Source organism: Clytia hemisphaerica, unplaced genomic scaffold (assembly GCF_902728285.1).
Source record: "Clytia hemisphaerica strain Z4C2 unplaced genomic scaffold, Clytia hemisphaerica genome assembly, whole genome shotgun sequence".
Lineage (NCBI taxonomy): Eukaryota > Metazoa > Cnidaria > Hydrozoa > Leptothecata > Clytiidae > Clytia > Clytia hemisphaerica.
The window spans coordinates 881,506-899,332 of record NW_027103573.1 but is presented as its reverse complement, the minus strand read 5'-3'; the positions used below and the strand labels follow the sequence as shown (position 1 = coordinate 899,332).

General features: G+C 36.5%; 1 protein-coding gene and 1 long non-coding RNA gene across 2 annotated transcripts in view; one reads left to right on the top strand and one right to left on the bottom strand.

Moving 5' to 3' along the window:
* The window catches only part of LOC136801106 (uncharacterized), a 71,636-nt gene extending 67,815 nt beyond the window's left edge, over window positions 1–3,821 (top strand). The window contains exons 43-45 of the mRNA XM_067057728.1: window positions 402–1,388; window positions 2,128–2,549; window positions 3,072–3,821. Coding sequence (XP_066913829.1) covers window positions 402–1,388; window positions 2,128–2,549; window positions 3,072–3,425 — 1,763 coding nt within the window. The 3' untranslated portion in view covers window positions 3,426–3,821. The remainder of the gene's footprint in view (window positions 1–401; window positions 1,389–2,127; window positions 2,550–3,071) is intronic.
* A 7,573-nt stretch (window positions 3,822–11,394) lies between these two features.
* On the bottom strand, window positions 11,395–11,710 carry LOC136801092 (uncharacterized). The gene is made up of 2 exons (XR_010845803.1): window positions 11,618–11,710; window positions 11,395–11,432 (listed from the first exon to the last, which is right to left on the bottom strand). It is a non-coding gene; the product is annotated as an uncharacterized lncRNA (long non-coding RNA).
* Window positions 11,711–17,827: the final 6,117 nt, after the last annotated feature.

Here is a 17,827-nt window from a genome sequence, read left to right as displayed (position 1 = left end):
GTGTTTTTTCGATGTATTTCATAACGTCAAAATCAGTTTTTGGTCGATATCTTGAGATTGGTTCAACTTAAATTTTCGGCCCAGCACTTTCCGAAATGCTCTCATTAATTCGCTTCTTTTGAGCTATATACAAGAGTTAAGGAACAATGGGAAGCGGTGGAAAAATCAGGAAATAGGCTTTGGACTTTCCTTAACTCACCTGAGTCCAGCTCTACCGAGCGGCATTGAGTCCTCGGGTTCCACATGGACCCGTAGCTCAATGGTAGAGCAAATACCCGCGAATGGCATGGTTGTGAGTTCGAGTGGTTTTCCAACGGTTCTGGTGGCTGGTCAAAAGACAACACGAGAGCGACTGTATTCACTTCAATGTACCAATCTGTTTTTTACTTATTTTTGTATAGATTCTTGTATTGTACCCGATGAATTTTCCGGCTACATCAACCATTGTGAAATGGCTTACACGACATCAGCGGAAGAGGAGAGAGATTACGACATTGAATGGAAAACTCTCAATATGTCTAACTGGCAATCAACAAACAGTCGTAAAAGGCGTAGCATTTTCGCGCGCACCTCAAGACTTATATCCCACGGCGAGGAGGCGCCGCTGACACCGAGATATCGTAAACGTCGAAATACAGACACATCGAGTAATGTAGGCAGCTACCAACAAATTGCGACGGGACGGAAAAGTTCTTTACGGCGTCGCAAACAAAAGAAAACTACGTTAACCGGTTCGCCGATTTATTACGTATCCCCGGACGCGTTGCTTCCAGACGGGAGTGTTATTTCGTGTTTGGACCGATGGGAACATTTTACGCCGTCAGAATTACGTGGTTTCCCGGTTCTCGGTAAATTGGTGACGTACGGAGGTGGAGGGTATGTAGCGAACATAGGCTACAACGAAGAAACAGGCTGGACAGTCACAGCTGATCTTCACGCACATAATTGGTTGGATAAACAAACTAGAGCCGCCTTTGTCGAATTTACAGTCTACAATGCAAATGTCAATCTCTTCGCCACAGCTTTCCTCTACATTGAGACTCTGCCAACGGGTGGGGCGTTCCCATGGGCGGACTTCCAAGTGTTCAACGGATACAGATATTCAGCTGCAAACGGTCTTCAAACGTTATGGGCGGAACTGGTCTTCATTTGCTTCATCATTTATTTCTCCGTTCGTGAAATTCGAAAATTGATCAAACAGAAGGGAGAATATTTTAAAAGTTTCTTCAATCTTATTGAATTGCTTTTGATGCCGCTCTACATTATGATGTTTGTTCTCATCATTGCACGCTGGTTGACCACTTCAGCAAACATCAAAACTTTCACAGAGAATCCCAAAGACTTTGTTAGTTTCCAGTATACTACAGCTGCTGATTCAGCACTCCAAGGTAAGAACTTCACAGCATACCACCCATATTTCAATAATATACATAGTTGGAAAGATAATTCAACGTTGTATATTTAATAAAAACACTAAAAGCCCGATAATTTTGACAAAGAAATTTTGTGAATTTGACCGAGTTACTGCCAATATTAATTTTTTCCCCCATCCGCTAATAACATTCCCACCGAATTGTATCCATCCCAGATTAAAACTTTTTTTGCCTATTTGGTTACGATTTTTGCCTAAAAATGTCTCATGGGATGTGATCACCATGGAAATTGTTTGAATACTAGGCAAGTGATGTTCGTGACGTAATTTATGAAAAAGTCTATTGGGGGATTGAAAAGAATAGTTCTATTTATACTGAGACGATTAATTTGTCTGAGACGAGCAATTTAGAAAATGAGCATTAAGGAGGAGTGTACTTTCCATTCATGTTTCAATAAATAGGATCTCCTCCGCAGATTACATTGTACAAACTACTCGTCTCAGACGATTTTTCCAGCTCAGTATAAATGGAAGTATAATCGTATACCTTATCGGGGAAAACTTCGTCGGGGAAAAGTGACGAAATTTTGGACAAGTGACGAATATTTTCCCCGATGAAAATTTTTCCCGGCCTTAATGCGTTTACCAACTACCAGCAAGTGACGAATTTTTCCCCGATAAGGTATATTATATATAATATAGTAGTATAGTCTTAGTATAATTTTCATGATGAATGATTTATTTTTTGATAACAGGTGTTATTGGTATCGTTTGTTTCTTGCTCAACATCAAATTCCTTCGAATGTTCCAATTCGCCAAAACATTCTGGACTGTTGGTGTCATCATGAAGGGCTTTGCATATCCACTTGGTATTTTCATGATCCCCTTCACCATGTATTTCTTATTATTCGCTTTCGTTGCTAACCTTGGCTTTGGTGCACACAGCGAGCATTACCAGTCTTTCGTACGTACGATCTGCACTCAATTCTTACATTTGTTGGGTGCAACTGATTTCGAACATATCTCTGACGTGTCACCTATCTTTGGACCAATGTATTATACAGCTTACACTGTTTACATGTTGTTCATTGTTTTCAATGTGTTCTTGGCTATTATCTGTGAAGCTATTGATGGTGATTACGAAGAAGAGTTTGTGAAACAGGCTGGTGATATACAGGTAAGTGCTTTAAAGAGACAAACATATTATTTGATCCCGTATTTGATAAGTGTGTTGACAACCTGGCAGTGTTAGTGATGTTAGTATTTTTAACACAAAACTTTGTACCATTTTAAACATTTAAGCATTTAAATCAAAACTAAGGCCAAACTTTTGGTGAAATTTCAAGAGATTCAATTCTCGATTTCTGAAAAAAAACAAGGAACGTGTTGAAACAATCTAAAAACCTAGATAACTGGGCTATCATGTAAAATATCTATCCTTCTATTGTTGTTTGTGGCCAGGTAGCTCAGTCGGTAGAGCATTTGCCTTATACAATCTAAGGATTGCAGGTTTGATGCCCTGCCACCGCTAATTCAGCGTTTGAGTAGGTAATTCTTAGATTGGGTTCAGCATTCGACCTACCTGGTCATCCAGGTCTAGCGCAGATAGAAAAGGGGATAGACTCCCTAACTTCCGTCCCCTGACTCCGCGGACAGCTACTAGATAAATATAGTTACTTATTATTGTTCTTAATTACAGGTGATTGAGTACATGACACGGAAGTTCAAAGACATCATTGGTATCGAAGACGAGGATGCGCGTCAAATCGAGGCTGACGGTGAAGACCTACCTGAAGAAAAATTGAATGAAACCAACGAGAAGATGTTGGAATTTGAAGAGACGATTGCCAAACTTGAATTATATGTGAATGATCTTCATATGGTTGATGCAATGAAGGACGATGCTTCTGAGGATGTGGAATATGAACCTGACCACAAACCAGCCAATCAACATTCACCAAGAGATGAAGAATCCAATAATGGTTCTCTTCAGCTAACATCACAATCAGCAGTATCAGGATCTAATATGAACCTTTCAACTATTCAATTATGAGAGTTTTTATGATGTTTTAAATTTTGATTATTCAATTATTGGTTACGGAAAATCTCACAACATTGGATACTTATATAGCTGAAAATATTCCAAAGTGAATCTTTCAGACGTTAGATTAAGAGCCTTTTACCAGGAATAAATTTACCATACAGTAAACTGGATTGAATATTTCACAACATTGCTTGCTTACCGAATATTTATAAAGAAAGCGAGTAGCACCTCCCTACAATCTGTAAGTTAATATATTGGCAGTAGCGTAAACAATTAGGTTTTTCCTTAGTTGTCAGCCCAAACCTTTACAGCATTAGGGAGTGATCAGAGATCATCTACAGGGGACGGAGGATTCCAAGGAGTGTCAAAATTTTTCCCACCCTTAGGGCGGGGGGGCGGGGTGTCTCAAAAAAAAATTTTATCTTTAGGGGGTTCTATAATAGGTGGAGGTGCCAAAAATATATCGACCGGTTAGGCTTGAAATCTTTTTGAGGATATCAACCCCTGTGCGAGTTCTTTGGGAATTTTTGAAAATATCCTCCACCCCACCCAGTAGATACTTTCTGACCACTCCCTTAAACACAGGAGTAGAGGGTCATTATAAAAGGGTTCACTTCCATTATTTTACTGACTGATTGTAGTAGCGTAGCGTTCGTGGTAAAATCATAGGACAAAGCTAAATCCTACTTTTTTTCTTAAAAATCCAACTCGAAAAACAGCTTGAAACTGACCGATTTCTTTTATTTATTCACTGAGGGTTTGATATTTATTGTAAAAAAATATTTAATGACGAAAATATGAATTTTATTTAATAATTTTTAACCCATTCACATTTGTAATTTTTTGTAAGATTCAAAAATCATTTTATTAAAAATATATTGATGCTATGCACTGACAAACAAAGCTATACTTTGAAAGCTTCATTTTTGGTAAATATAATTTTAAGCCTTTTGATTCCCAGCTACTTTATATAATCATTTTTTCCGTATCAGTCTTGCATAACTTACATGCTTTAAAAAAGTAGCTTGGCGGCGAAAAGAATGTTGTTATTTTTTTTTGTTTTTTTTTTCTAGCTTCATCAGGAAACTTACTTACTAGGCTACGTCATATCTTCCTTCGTTTCGAGCGTAAAACTCTTCCTCTTCGGGATATGCGCACTGCTGTTGTTTTAAATATTGAAATTCTCCGGATACATCGCATGCGCATTGAGGTTTTGATGAAACAATATTGAGTTTCGAAACCTGTTTTAAACATTCTTTTATTTGAAATCTCTATTGATAAACGTCTTTAGTGAAAGTTGTTTATTATGTTTAAACCTATTATTAAGCAATTCCCGGTAGGGGTTACTAAGTGGCCGCCTATAGCAGTGCCTGTAGACCAAGAGTAAGGCCTAAAAGCCTTGAGCTGTCTATTGTGTAGACTACCTACTTACTAGATCACTATAAAACATTTTTAGACTACCTGGAGTGAATAGTTATCTAGCAACAACAATTGTCTATCATTTATATGATAATTTGATTGGTCAAACCTTCTTTTAAATTCTTTAGTGTACAATGTAAATCCCTTATACGATTTTTTCTTCTTAAGAACATTCAAAATTTGTATATCCCATAAGGCTTTTTATATTTCTGATGGACGAGTGTTGTGAATAATGAAAATAAGGGGTTTGAAACATCTTTTTTTCGCTCCAGTTTTTTAAATATTTTTGAAAAAACCGTGGATTGTTTTACTAAAATAAATTCACGTGGAATCATATAGCCGCGTAAGGTTTGCGTAAGGCCACACTCAGATTTTGGTAATTCTCCGAACGATTTCCGAAATCTTTTTGAAAAATACTCCTAGCTAAAAAATAATCCTTCTCCACTTCTCAAAGATAAAAAACCTTCACCTTGCTGCCTTCTTTCTAGTTCTCTTGGTCAAAAATATAGAGACAACAGTAGTCAAACCTAAATCAAATTTTCTATGTATTCTTGCTAGTATATCTGTGCTTTTAATCTGGAGCTAAACAGAATCAAAGCAATTCACTTTTCAGATGCCTTTGTAGAAAAATGAATTGCTTGACCTATTTATCTGCAGTTGAACGAAGTTTAAGACATTTGTTTTCATAGGGGTTTGACCAGATAATCATAAAGTGTTAGTCAGTCTCCCTATCTATCGTTTGTCAGAAAAGACTCCCCCCTTCACCAAAACCTACAAAGGAGAAAGACCACCTATCTACGGCTAGCTAAGTACCCCAAAGATTGTGCAAATAATAAGAATCACTCTCAATACAGCTTAAAATTTCCAATAAATAATGTGTGACAAACCTTTTTGAAGAAGCCTGCGTCATAAGAAAATACCAAAGTCTTCTGCTTTGCATGATAGCTTTCTGTTGAGTGCTGCTGCTGCTGGATTAGAAAACCATCGCTTGATGAGGTGTTAAACGAGTTAAAATATTCAATACTTGTAAAAAGACTACTGAAGTTACATTCCAAGATTCCACTTGAAGCCCAAAAACTTCTGATAAATTTCATTGAAAAGCTGAAACACTATCAAACTTTCTAAACTTTAATTTTTCTGACAGAAAACTCTCTTTCTCCTTCCTCTACTACTGAGTTTGTTTATTTTTCAAAGATTTCGAATCTTTTCGTTCGACGTTCGAAAAAAAGACCAGACGTTCGAAATTAGAGACCGATATCGTGCAAGGCTTTCTAATGTGTCTGTAAATTGTTCTTAAAACTTGTGCGCGTGCATATCTGGTCTGCAGATCTTTGTAAATAAAAACAAAATTATTTAGAAAACAAAATTACAGAATAAGTCATACCAGGGGGTTGTTTTTTTACTTTCGCATGATGGGGACACAATAAAAGTATGTTAAAAGTATAACCGATGGAAAGCTAGATAAATTGTGCATATGCCTCTGATCTTACTTTTTGTTCAATTTGTCCAAGTCAATTTTTATGACTATTTGAAGGAGAAAGAAGACAAATTTTTGGTAGATTCGAGGCTATTGAACCCCCTGAAAAGACTAAACTAAAATATCGAAAACAGGGTCTGATGGGGAATTCCCTGTGCTTTCCGTTATTACCAAACATGCAAGGGTTTGGCTTAGATTTTGTCATGCGAAAGTCAAAAAACATCATTTTTCTCACTAAATGGACAAAATGGATGGTTTTAAAAGCAAGAAACATGTTTATTGTCCTTGAGAAGGTAAATCTTCCTTTTTGAACACTTAGTCAATAAAACTAGAAAGAGTTTTGGTGTCAGAAGGATTTAGATAATGTAAAATTTGATTTTGCAATGGCTTATGAGGTATTGTCCCCATAAACTCCGGAAAAAAGATTCGCGGCCCTTATTAATTTCGCATAGCGAAAGTATTACGATAGTCTTTCTATGTATGTATCAGTCGAGTACTATTGCAAATTAGGAGAAATGCGGGTATTTCGCTTAAATAGGATGAATTATCCTAAATAAGATAAAATCGATAGCTTAGTTAGGAGAAATAGAAGAAAAAGTTGATTTTCTGAACAAATTCAGAGATCCGCGTCAAGTTTTGCATAAATTTAAGAAATTTGGAGCCAGCATAGTATGCTTGTGAAGTCTGATCCACCAGTCAGCGTGCGTTCAGAAGTTATTCAACTTTTAAGTAGTACGCATGCGTAGTTCAGAAAAATACTTGGAATTCCGCTGAGCTAAGCGAAATTGATTCCGAAATTCTGCTGACTCGGCATAAACTGGCATCCTTCCAACACATGTACCATCTTCTTTCAGGATTTTGATCACCTTTGGGTCATAATTGTTTTCTGGTTCTCTCATACAAGTCATCCTGCATGAGTATATGAGTAGTATGATTTCTTCTTTGATAAACTGATGGCGAAATGTATAGCATGGTATGGGTTGAGAGTTTGAATTTCTCAGATCCTAATTAATAACGGTTGAAAACATAGCCAATCAAATTTTGTTATTCTTTTACTGGTCACACTTTCTTAGAGAAAGCGCAACTTTCGAAATTTGGTTTTTATTTTAGTAAGTGAGGACAGCGCTAAATTCGAATTTCCGACTGTAAAAAATGTGAGTCCAATATTGGACTCACAGCTCAAACCCGTCTTGTGTACATCAAATTATAAAAAAACACACGACGGGTCTCCTGTCTAGCATGAGTAGGGTCTCACGTGAAAGTGATGATACCCATTGACTGTAGAATAAAACCCTAAAAAGGGCTTTTTATGGAGATTATTGTCGAACCTGAATCGTTTGTGCTGAACAATATCTTCCAAATCGGCTTCTTGAAACACTTCAGATGTTAAACATCTAATTCTTTTAGTAAAAACTTGACTCATGTTTTGAAGATATAGAAATTAAGATGTATTAAACAGTAATTGTAACTAACAGACACGATTGAACGCTGTCGACACTTTTCGTCCACTCAAACCTTTTTAATTTTTCATCTTTTTTATTACGGGAAAGAGAGTAAACAAAAATACTGTTTCTCTTATTTAGTACATTTTATCCAAAATAGGATACATGCTTATATTTTTTCACTCCGCGCTGATAAGAAGCTAACTTTTGGTTTAAAATGATCTTCTGTATGAGCACAATTGATTTAGAGAGTAATAAAGACGCGGATCTCTGAATTTGTTCAGAAAATCAACTTTTTCTTCTATTTCTCCTAACTAAGCTATCGATTTTATCTTATTTAGGATAATTCATCCTATTTAAGCGAAATACCCGCATTTCTCCTAATTTGCAATAGTACTCGACTGTGTATCGAGAAAATTTTTGGGGCGCAAATTATGGCATGGGCGTTTGACTGCGGGCGTACTACGGCCAATATTCTAAAGGTGGACTCACTCACAAAGATAAAAAGTGATAAAAAACAGCGCTTTTCTTAATAATTAAAATACGCTAGTGCAAGAAGTGTAACCAAGCCTTTGTAAACATTCATCTTGAGAACTTTTTAATGGCTGCTGATTGCACATGCTTTTGAAACTTGCTGCTGTTGTATAAATTTTTATCATGTTTTCTGGTCTTTTGGAGAGTATTTAAAGAGGTTTAATATTCGTTTACTACTAAGTGTTTTATGTTTGTGTAGTTTGTGAATACACCAATAAATTGATCATGTCAGTAAAGTAGTACAAAAATAGTTAATTTTCCACAACAACAACAACAAGCAACAACAACATTACATTAACCCTCTCTTCTCTTCTTCACCAAAACTACAAACAGCGCAGGTATGATCTTTTTTTCCTCTTTTTACCAGATAGTTATGTGTTAATAGTGAAACCAGTTGTGACAAACAGTCAGTTTTAGCAAGTATTTCCTAGAAATCATGTCAATTGAAATTTAGCAATCATTTTCGTAATCAAAATGACCCTGGACACATTGACATTGACATTGTACGGTGGGTGTACGAAGGATTTCAAATAACCTATTTTCACCGCCGTACAAAGTTCAGTGGTCCCACCAGACATGATATGGTGGTGCTTTCCAGGAAGCTTAAATACCCAAAATTCCTACTGGACATTTTTAGATCCAGCCCCACCGTACACCACAGCACAATGTACGGCGGTGTCCAGGGCCGTTAATCGAACTGTGGAACTATCCATCGAAATCAAACCAAAATGATAGCTGTTCGATTACCGAACTTGATTTGGTAAGAAAATCTTTTGATAAGTTTGATTATATGATTGTTTGACAGTTTTTTATCTGATGAAGTTTGATTGGTGTTCGATGAGTTTGGTTAGTAAAAGTTCCAGCTTTTCCTCCCCGATGGAATAGACCTTTTTTTAAAGAGGCAACCCTGTTGAATAATTATGTAGTCCAGCATAAAAACAATGATACAGCCATGCATAATTATTGTTTCATGCATATTATCATAATTATGCATGGCTATATCATTGTTTTTTTTAGCTGGACTACATAATTATTCAACAGGGTGGCTTCATTAAAAAAAGGTCTATTATAGATATTTGCTCGCTCTTTAAGCTTTAGTGTGGGCGTCTGCTAATAAGCCATCGGAATGTTAAAAGAATGGGCGGCAACAAGGTAATAAATCAAACTAATTGAGCTTCAATCAAACTTCACCGATCTTGATACACCTTTTGCTAATCAGGATTTTCATTTTGAATCATTAAAAACTCCAGTTACCGTTGTTTGTACAGATTGCCATTTCTGCACTAAGATTCTTGTTACTTTTCTGGGATCTTTCCCCTACCGTGAGATCGGGTAACTTGCATCATTTAACTTGCATCAGTGGAGGTAAACATGCATATCCCTCAAATGAATGACCTGTCTGGTCATTAAAATACAAAGTTAAATCAAAACAAAAATGGTAGAGTAGAGCTGCAAGCAGAGCTACGTAATTGTATTTTAATGACCAGACAGATCATTCATTTGAGGGCTATGCATGTTAGCCTCCACTGATGCAAGTTACCCAATCTCACGGTATATATTTTTCACGGGATAACTGGCAAGAGATTGGGGAGGGTTTGTTTAATGGAATGCACTTTAAAGCTCAACACAAGGAGTATTATTTCTTTAAAGCTTACAATTGGAGCTCAACTGCTTTTTGCCTTTAATGGGCTCTTTCAGAAAATGTCCGGAGGGGGGGGGGTTAACTTTCTCCATGGGGTCAACTGACTTGTCCATATTCAAATTTTTCTGGAAAGGCCAATGATTTTGATGGTGGACCATAATTCATACCAGAAAGCGAAGATAGTATACAACAGATTTTTCTGACTAGCCATTTTTTTCAATTTTAGATAAATTCTACTAGTAGAGGGCATTTTGTAAAATCGCTCGAATGTTTTGTTGGAAGCACTTGTTATACATTTTTGGAAAGCTAAGGGGTAGGGGAATCGAAATTACTATGTTTCCAATTTTTTTTCGGACACTTTGGTGTGATTTTCGGACAAATATGACGGTCCCAGGCAAAAATCATAGGGTTAAAAATTAATGAAAATTTTAGCTCGAGAAAACGGAGACCTATTGTATATTTTTGGAAAGCTCTATATACTGTTTATAGAAAGAAGTTCATATAAACCTTGCACAAGTGAAAGAAGTCTTTATCACAAGTTCATTCAAAGCACAAAATGAGGTTTCTGGCATGAAAGAATGAAGAGTTCATTTTTTTTCTTCATCTTCAAAAGAATTTATTATTTTTCTCAAGTATATTGCAGTTCTCTGAATTATTCTCAGTGCCGTAGCAACTGGGGGGCAAGGGGGGGGGCTATGCCCCCATTTTTTCAAAAATGGTTATTGCTAAATGCAAATTTTTTCTTTTTTAATTTGTCATAATTGCCACAATTGAGTGCATTTTCAAGCAATCTAGAGCTCAAATTTTCAAAATTTCCCCCCTCGGGACAAACCATGGTTGGCCCTCGCGGTGTCACTAAACTTCAGCCCCCCCCCAATATGAAAATGCTTCCTACGGCACTGATTCTGAAATAAAATATTTTTTTACGCTTATAACCGCGCTTATAAAATGGAATTCTTTAATCGCATTTTGTAAGGAATCTTTTTTTTAGTACATTGAGATTTTTCATAAAAAACAGGGTATCTACGACCTGTGTGTACAATACAATGTGTATATTTTGTGTAACGTTTCATTCAAAATGCATAATGTTGCAGGAGTCACGTTTCACGCGTCTTCGTCGTTGATGTTCAAATATTATGCGAAATTTTCGACTTTAAGTCGTCTTGTTGTGATTGAGTCCCCCTCTACAGAAAGCATCACAATGCCGATAATACTATTAAACAATAAATACATAGGAGGGAACAAAGTTGTCTTGACTGAGACTTCGAAAACTAGAATTGATTCAAACATCAAAATCAAAATTTAGCACATAATTAATTTCTACAAACATATTTAACCAATTTATAAGAATTGTGGGAAAAAGAAGATGCGACTACTTGCGACTGATATTTAAAGGAAATTTTTAAGTTTTGTAAGTTAGTTGACCTATATAACATTATGTTGCATGGAGTTCACCACTGAGGATTCTCGTACTGACGTATATTTGTAATCAAGGATTCAAACTAAATAGATACAAAGATCCAAAATTAGTTTATATGAAAAAACAAAAATGAATAAATTCTAAGACTAAGTCTATATCAAACAAAGTCTAGAGTATATGAGACTAGGGTATCATACATACAAGAGAGGATACATTAAAGTAAACAAGAGGAAATATATTGAATAGTAAATAATAAATAATGCTTACCAGCTTGCCAGAGTGAAAGAACTGTGAAGGAGAATCCAAAATGTCAAAATGATTTGAAGACTATCATTGATTGACTTATTATGTTTACATTATTTGATATTTAAATTGAGAAAATGACTAAGTCCTGAGGTGTTGACTCTCTGAGTGCTACATGTCAACTGAACTCTTAAGAAAAGTGGACAAGCTGCCATATTTATAGAAAATCTAAACCAAGTTGGCCATAAATACTAAAATTATGAAAAATAGCTAGGAAATGTAAATATGATGAACCAAGTTGGCTATCAAACTAAAATTGATATAAACTAGAATATACAAAATAAATTATCATAAATTATGCAGAAAACCTGGTTTTCACTGAAAATACTGAAAAATGCACTTAAAAGAAACCAGAATAGACACAAAAACAAATGGAAGAGACTCAAGATAAAATGAGATCAAACTTGAGATATTGGTAAATTTTGCAGTTCAATATCGGTCAAATTACACATTATAAGGCAAGATAAGGCTCCTTCTGGTAGGGCACTTTGTTGTTGTTGACAATCATTTTCAACTTATTTGATATACTAGATATAGCTTACACTAAGTGCCACCTAATAATAATAAATAAAATATATTATAATATATAAAATATAAGCATAGGTTGGTTACATGAAGAAATAATGTGAAGATTTTCCTTTTTAACAATGTAAAGAATATATCTAAATAAATAAAAATGATGGGTTAGTTTTAAAAATGACAATATAAACAATCCATCCAAATAAAAATGATGGGCTAAGCGGTTTTTCTATATGCAATAAATCTACATAAGTACAAATCACAACAATGACTCCTTTATAACTACTTTAAACTGCATCCCATTAAACGAACCCTCCCCAATTTTTTCCTGGTTATCCCATAAAATATATAGGGAAAAGATATATTCAATATAAAAAGAAAAGTATCAAGAATCTTAGTGCGGAAATGGGAATCTTACACAAAACAACGATACACTGGAGTTTTTAATGATTCAAAATGAAAATTCTGATTAGCAAAAGGTATCAAGATAGGTGAAGTTCTATATTGAAGCTTCATTTATTACCTTGTTGCCCATTTCCGACGGCTTATTAGCAGACGCCCACACTAAAAAGCTTATAGAGCAGGCAAATATCTATCAACCCATCGGCCGGGCGATGTCAATCGAACTGTTTGATTACCGAACCAAATCGAACTGTCATCGAACCAAGAAATTCCGGTAAGGTTCGATTAGTTTGATTGATGTTTGATGTGTTTGATTTACGGTTTTCGTTCACAAATCATTCTCAGAGCACATGAGCAACTCTTTTCTGCTAATCCAATGATTGTAAGGGATCGCTTAGGCTAGAAGAGCTATTGTGCTAGCAATAACTGGAACCATTTGAGCTACAAAAACATTGATTGAACTTGATCAAACTGCGATATAACTTTAATCAATACTGAAGATTTTCTGGTAAAGTTCGATTACTCTTCGATCAGGTTCGGTAATCAAACACCTAACTGTTTGATTTCGTTCGATGAAATTTGATGGTTCGATAACGACAATCGGTTTGATAGGGTTCGGTTGACATCGCCTGGGCTGGCATCGGGGAGGAAAAGCTGGAACTTTTTCTTAAACTAAACACATTGATTGAAAACCAATCAAACTTCATCAGATAAAAGTAAAAGATCATACCTGTGCTGTTTGTAGTTTTGGTGAAGAAGAGGGCTATGAGTCAGTATAGACCTAACTCTTCACACAAAAATTACGGGACGGGAAACGCATGTTTGGACTTTGTACCCTAAGCTGCACTCAAGCACTTAGGCCAAAATCCCGCAAAGGCGGGACAAAAATCAGTTTTTTGAAGTTTGCAAAAAAACGCCACATAGAAGATCTTTCAAATTCAGTATGTGAATAGAACAGTAAAAAATACAACTTTTCTATTTTTCCTTTTTTTTGCAAAAGTTCTAGGAATGAAAATAAAGGGATAATGACAATTGAATACTATCCATTGATGATCCGCGGCACTATCGTAAGCTAGAAACGCTTCGCGTACTTTTCGCTTGAGAAAATGATTGACAGATTGAAGTTTTTCATTCCCGCGGTGCGCGCCGCGCGGGAGCTCGGGCGCTCGGCGAGAGTTCTCGGCTCAATCCTCGGACCGCGCTAAAATGGTAGACTGAGCTCTGATAGATCATTTCGATGGAAGTTGTTGGAATGTTTACAAGGCTCTTGACAGAATATTGTTTGTTTTATTGTCAATGATGACAGTGCCGTTATAAATTTTGTTAGATCTGACAAATTGATGTTTGTAAGTGCACTTTATAGTTTTGATTCCCATTGAAGAATCATATTCTGGTTTTCATGTTATTAGATGCTGTTTTGGAGCTTTAGGTCTACACTGTGAGTTGTTGTGGAAAATTAACTCTTTTTGTACTATTTACTGAGCATTATCAATTTATTGGTGCATTCACTAACTACACAAACATAAAATACTTAGTAGTAAACGAATAATAAACCTCTTTAAATACTCTACAAAAGACCAGAAAACATGATAAAAATTTATAAAAACAGCAGCAAGTTTCAAAAGGCGGTGAAAACTAGTTTCAAGCAGCCATTAAAAATGCTCATGATGAATGTTTACAAAGGCTTGGTTACACTTCTTACACTAGCGTATTTTAATTATTAAGAAAAGCGCTGTTTTTTTATCTTTGTGAGTGAGTCCACCTTTAGAATATTGGCCGTAGTACGCCCGCAGCCAAACACCCACGCCATAATCCCCCAATGTACGGAATACTATAAATACGGGCTAGCTGTGTACGACAAAAAAAAAAAAAAAAGACGGCGAAAATTTAAACCATCTGCACAACCTCGTGAAGCTATGAAGCCACCTATGCTCGCTGTGCTCGCTCGGTGGCAATAACATTATAGAAAAACCGATAATAGGCTAATTTGAATCTACCCTCCCCCCCGACCTTTATAAATCCTATAATTAAGTAGATCACTTACACTTGCTTATATTAAATTACTTAATTATCCTTATAACGAATAAGAAGAACCTTTAATAGCCTAGCTTGAACACACTCCCACTGACCTTTACAAACCCTACGAATAAAGCCCAGTGGTGATACCGCAGGTTGTTACTGACTGTCGTGTCTAAAACCTGTAAAACCCTTCTTTTGCGGAAACCATATTCCCTTAAAGACAAAAATCGAACCAGACGTGAGATCCAACAAGAAGTGAGAAAGATAAAAAATGATTGGTTCATCCAAAAAGCGTCAGAAGCTGAAAGATATCGTTTGGAAAACAATCTGAAAGACTTTTACGCTACTCTTCGTGAGGTATACGATCCTTCATCTCGCAATTCACACCCTATCAAATCGAAAGACGGGAAATTGCTAACAACCAAAGGTGAAATAAAGGAACGCTGGGTCGAACACTTTTCAGAACTTCTCAACAACGTCACAGAAACCGACGAAACAGTTCTTGATGAAATCGATCAACGTCCTATCGATTACTCACTTGATGAACCGATCACCGAAAAAGAGCTTGACGATGCAATAAAACGGTCTAAACTCGGTAAAAGCCCAGGTCCCGATGGCATTATTCCTGAAGCAATATCATTTGGTGGACAGTCAGTCAGAAACTTTATTTTTTCATTATTCACGATATTCTGGACCACACTTAAGTTGCCCTCTGATTTAATCGATCCCAACATCACCGTTCTATTTAAAAAAGGCGATCGTAGTGTCTGCGGAAATTATCGTGGCATATCCTTACTCAGTTGTGTTGGGAAAATCTTTGCCGATATCGTTTTACACAGAATACAGAAGCTTGTCAATAATGTATATCCAGATTCACAACACGGTTATCGTAGCGAACGTGGCACAATCGACGGCATTTTCACGGTTCGTCAGCTAATGGAGAAATCTAGAGAGCAATGTCGTAACCTGTATATCGTTTTCATTGATTTCACGAAAGCGTTTGATACTGTCAATCGTCCCCTTTTATTTAAACTTCCTTCAAAATCGGATGCCCGCCAAATCTTCTTAAAGCAATCCAGCTGCTATATTCAGATGTCAAAGCGAGACTCGTCATTGAAGGTGAACTTTCGAAGCCTTTCAACTACGATTGTGGTGTGAAGCAAGGTTGTAAATTAGCCCCTACCCTCTACAGTTTATATGCTGCGATAGCCCTTTGGATCGCTTTCAAAGATAACACAGAACATTCAATTTACGTACGTTTCCGAATGGATGGCAACCTCTTCGACCTTAGAAGATTAAAAGCGAAAACGAAAACTTTCCACATGTATATCCGTGAAGCTCAATATGCCGACGACATCGCTGTGTTCAGTGATACGTCCGAAGGACTGCAATCTCTACTAACAAGCTACCATCTTACTGCCAAGAGATTCGGTCTGCAAATAAACGCCAAAAAGACTGAGGTTATGTGCCTAGGTCCTGAGTGTGACTTCTTTATTGACGAAACGAAACTTAAATGTACCGACCGTTTCAAATATCTCGGAAGTATATTGTCTAAAGAATCGAATCTCAAAGATGAATTGATCACACGTATCCAAGCCACATCTTGTGCATTCGGCAGACTAAAAGACAGAGTCTTCAACAACCATGATTTGACAACACGTACGAAAGTTACAGTTTTCAACCGATGTTTAATGCCTATACTACTTTATGGTTGTGAAACATGGACTTTATATTCCCACGAAATAAAGCAATTAAGAACTGTACAACAACGTCATCTGCGAAACATTCTGCATATTAAATGGGATGATTTTGTCAGTAACGAGGAGATATTAAGGAGATCCGATTCGGTAGATATCGAAGTTATGCTAGCCCAGAATCGACTCCGTTGGCTCGGTCACGTTGCCCGTATGGACAACAATCGAACTGTTAAGCAACTTTTTTACGGTGAACTAGTTCTAGGCAGCAGACCGATCGGGCGTCCACGCTTGAGGTACAAAGATGACATAAAAGCTCTACTTAAGATTGGTGACATCCTTCACTCGTGGAATGATTCAGTTTCAGACCGATCCGGTTGGAGACGTAATGTGTCATCTGTCTGTGAAAAATTGAATGTAAAACGTGTGGATATGTATGAAAGAAGAAAAGAAAGAAGAAAAAGATCAACCTCTTCCCCGTGTATCCCAGGCTTTATTTACGTTACTCTTACTGATTGACGCCAGAGAATACCCTGGTGTTGGCTGATGCGAGTTCCCCCTCTCAGAGGGGGAACTTCTCAAAACAATACGTCATGAAATATTCTGACGTTACAAAGTTACACTGCAATGCAACGACTTCAAAAAAGAAGAACGAATGAAATCTGACGTTTTGTTTTTGAATTACGTAATCTTTCGCGTTCGAAAACCAGCCAATGCCAGGGTATTATCTAGCGCTATCAGTAAGAATCAAAAAGCTGATAATACGCAGGGATCGAGGTTGGAAAAAGATAATATATTTTTTCTTAGTTCTCTTGTATTTTTAACTGTATTTTACTCGAATATCGAGTTTAGGCGTATTATTATTATAATCTCATGGTTGATTGAAATTCGATTGACGTTTTAGCTTACGTTAATTTGTAATTTCCCGCGAACTTGTAATTTCCCTTCTAGCTTTTGTAATTTCCCTCCTAGATTTTGTAATTTCCCGCGAAAGTGAAATTTCCATCGTTTGGAAATTCATCACCTTTTTCAAATTTCTTACTAACTTCGAAGGCTTAATTAAATGGAATATTATTCAATTAAAACTCGAATCGCGCTTCTATGACTTTTTTTCAGACCTCTTTTTAAAGTTTCAGACTGATTTCCAGTGTAAAATTGACGTCTTTCAGAATTGCTAGAATTTCAACCCAAACCATGAGATTAACCAGGAATCCCATGCTTGTTTTCGTGAAATTCTGGATAAATTACCCTCGGTCAAATTTCGAAATGTTTTAAATTTCCCTCGTTGCACTCGGGAAATTTCAAAAAATTTCAAAATTGACCTCGGGAAATTTATCCCGAATTTCCCTCATAACCATGAGATTACTAGTACTTATTATATTCCCTTTAGGTCCATGCGTGGAAAGCGTGAAACGATCAAGACTTGTTTGGAGGTTAACTGTCTAAATGATATAGACCTTCGATTCACAATACGCGGGTACACGAGGTAGACTCTTTGATGGCATAATTTCGCGAGGCGCCTGAAAGAAAAAAGAAAATA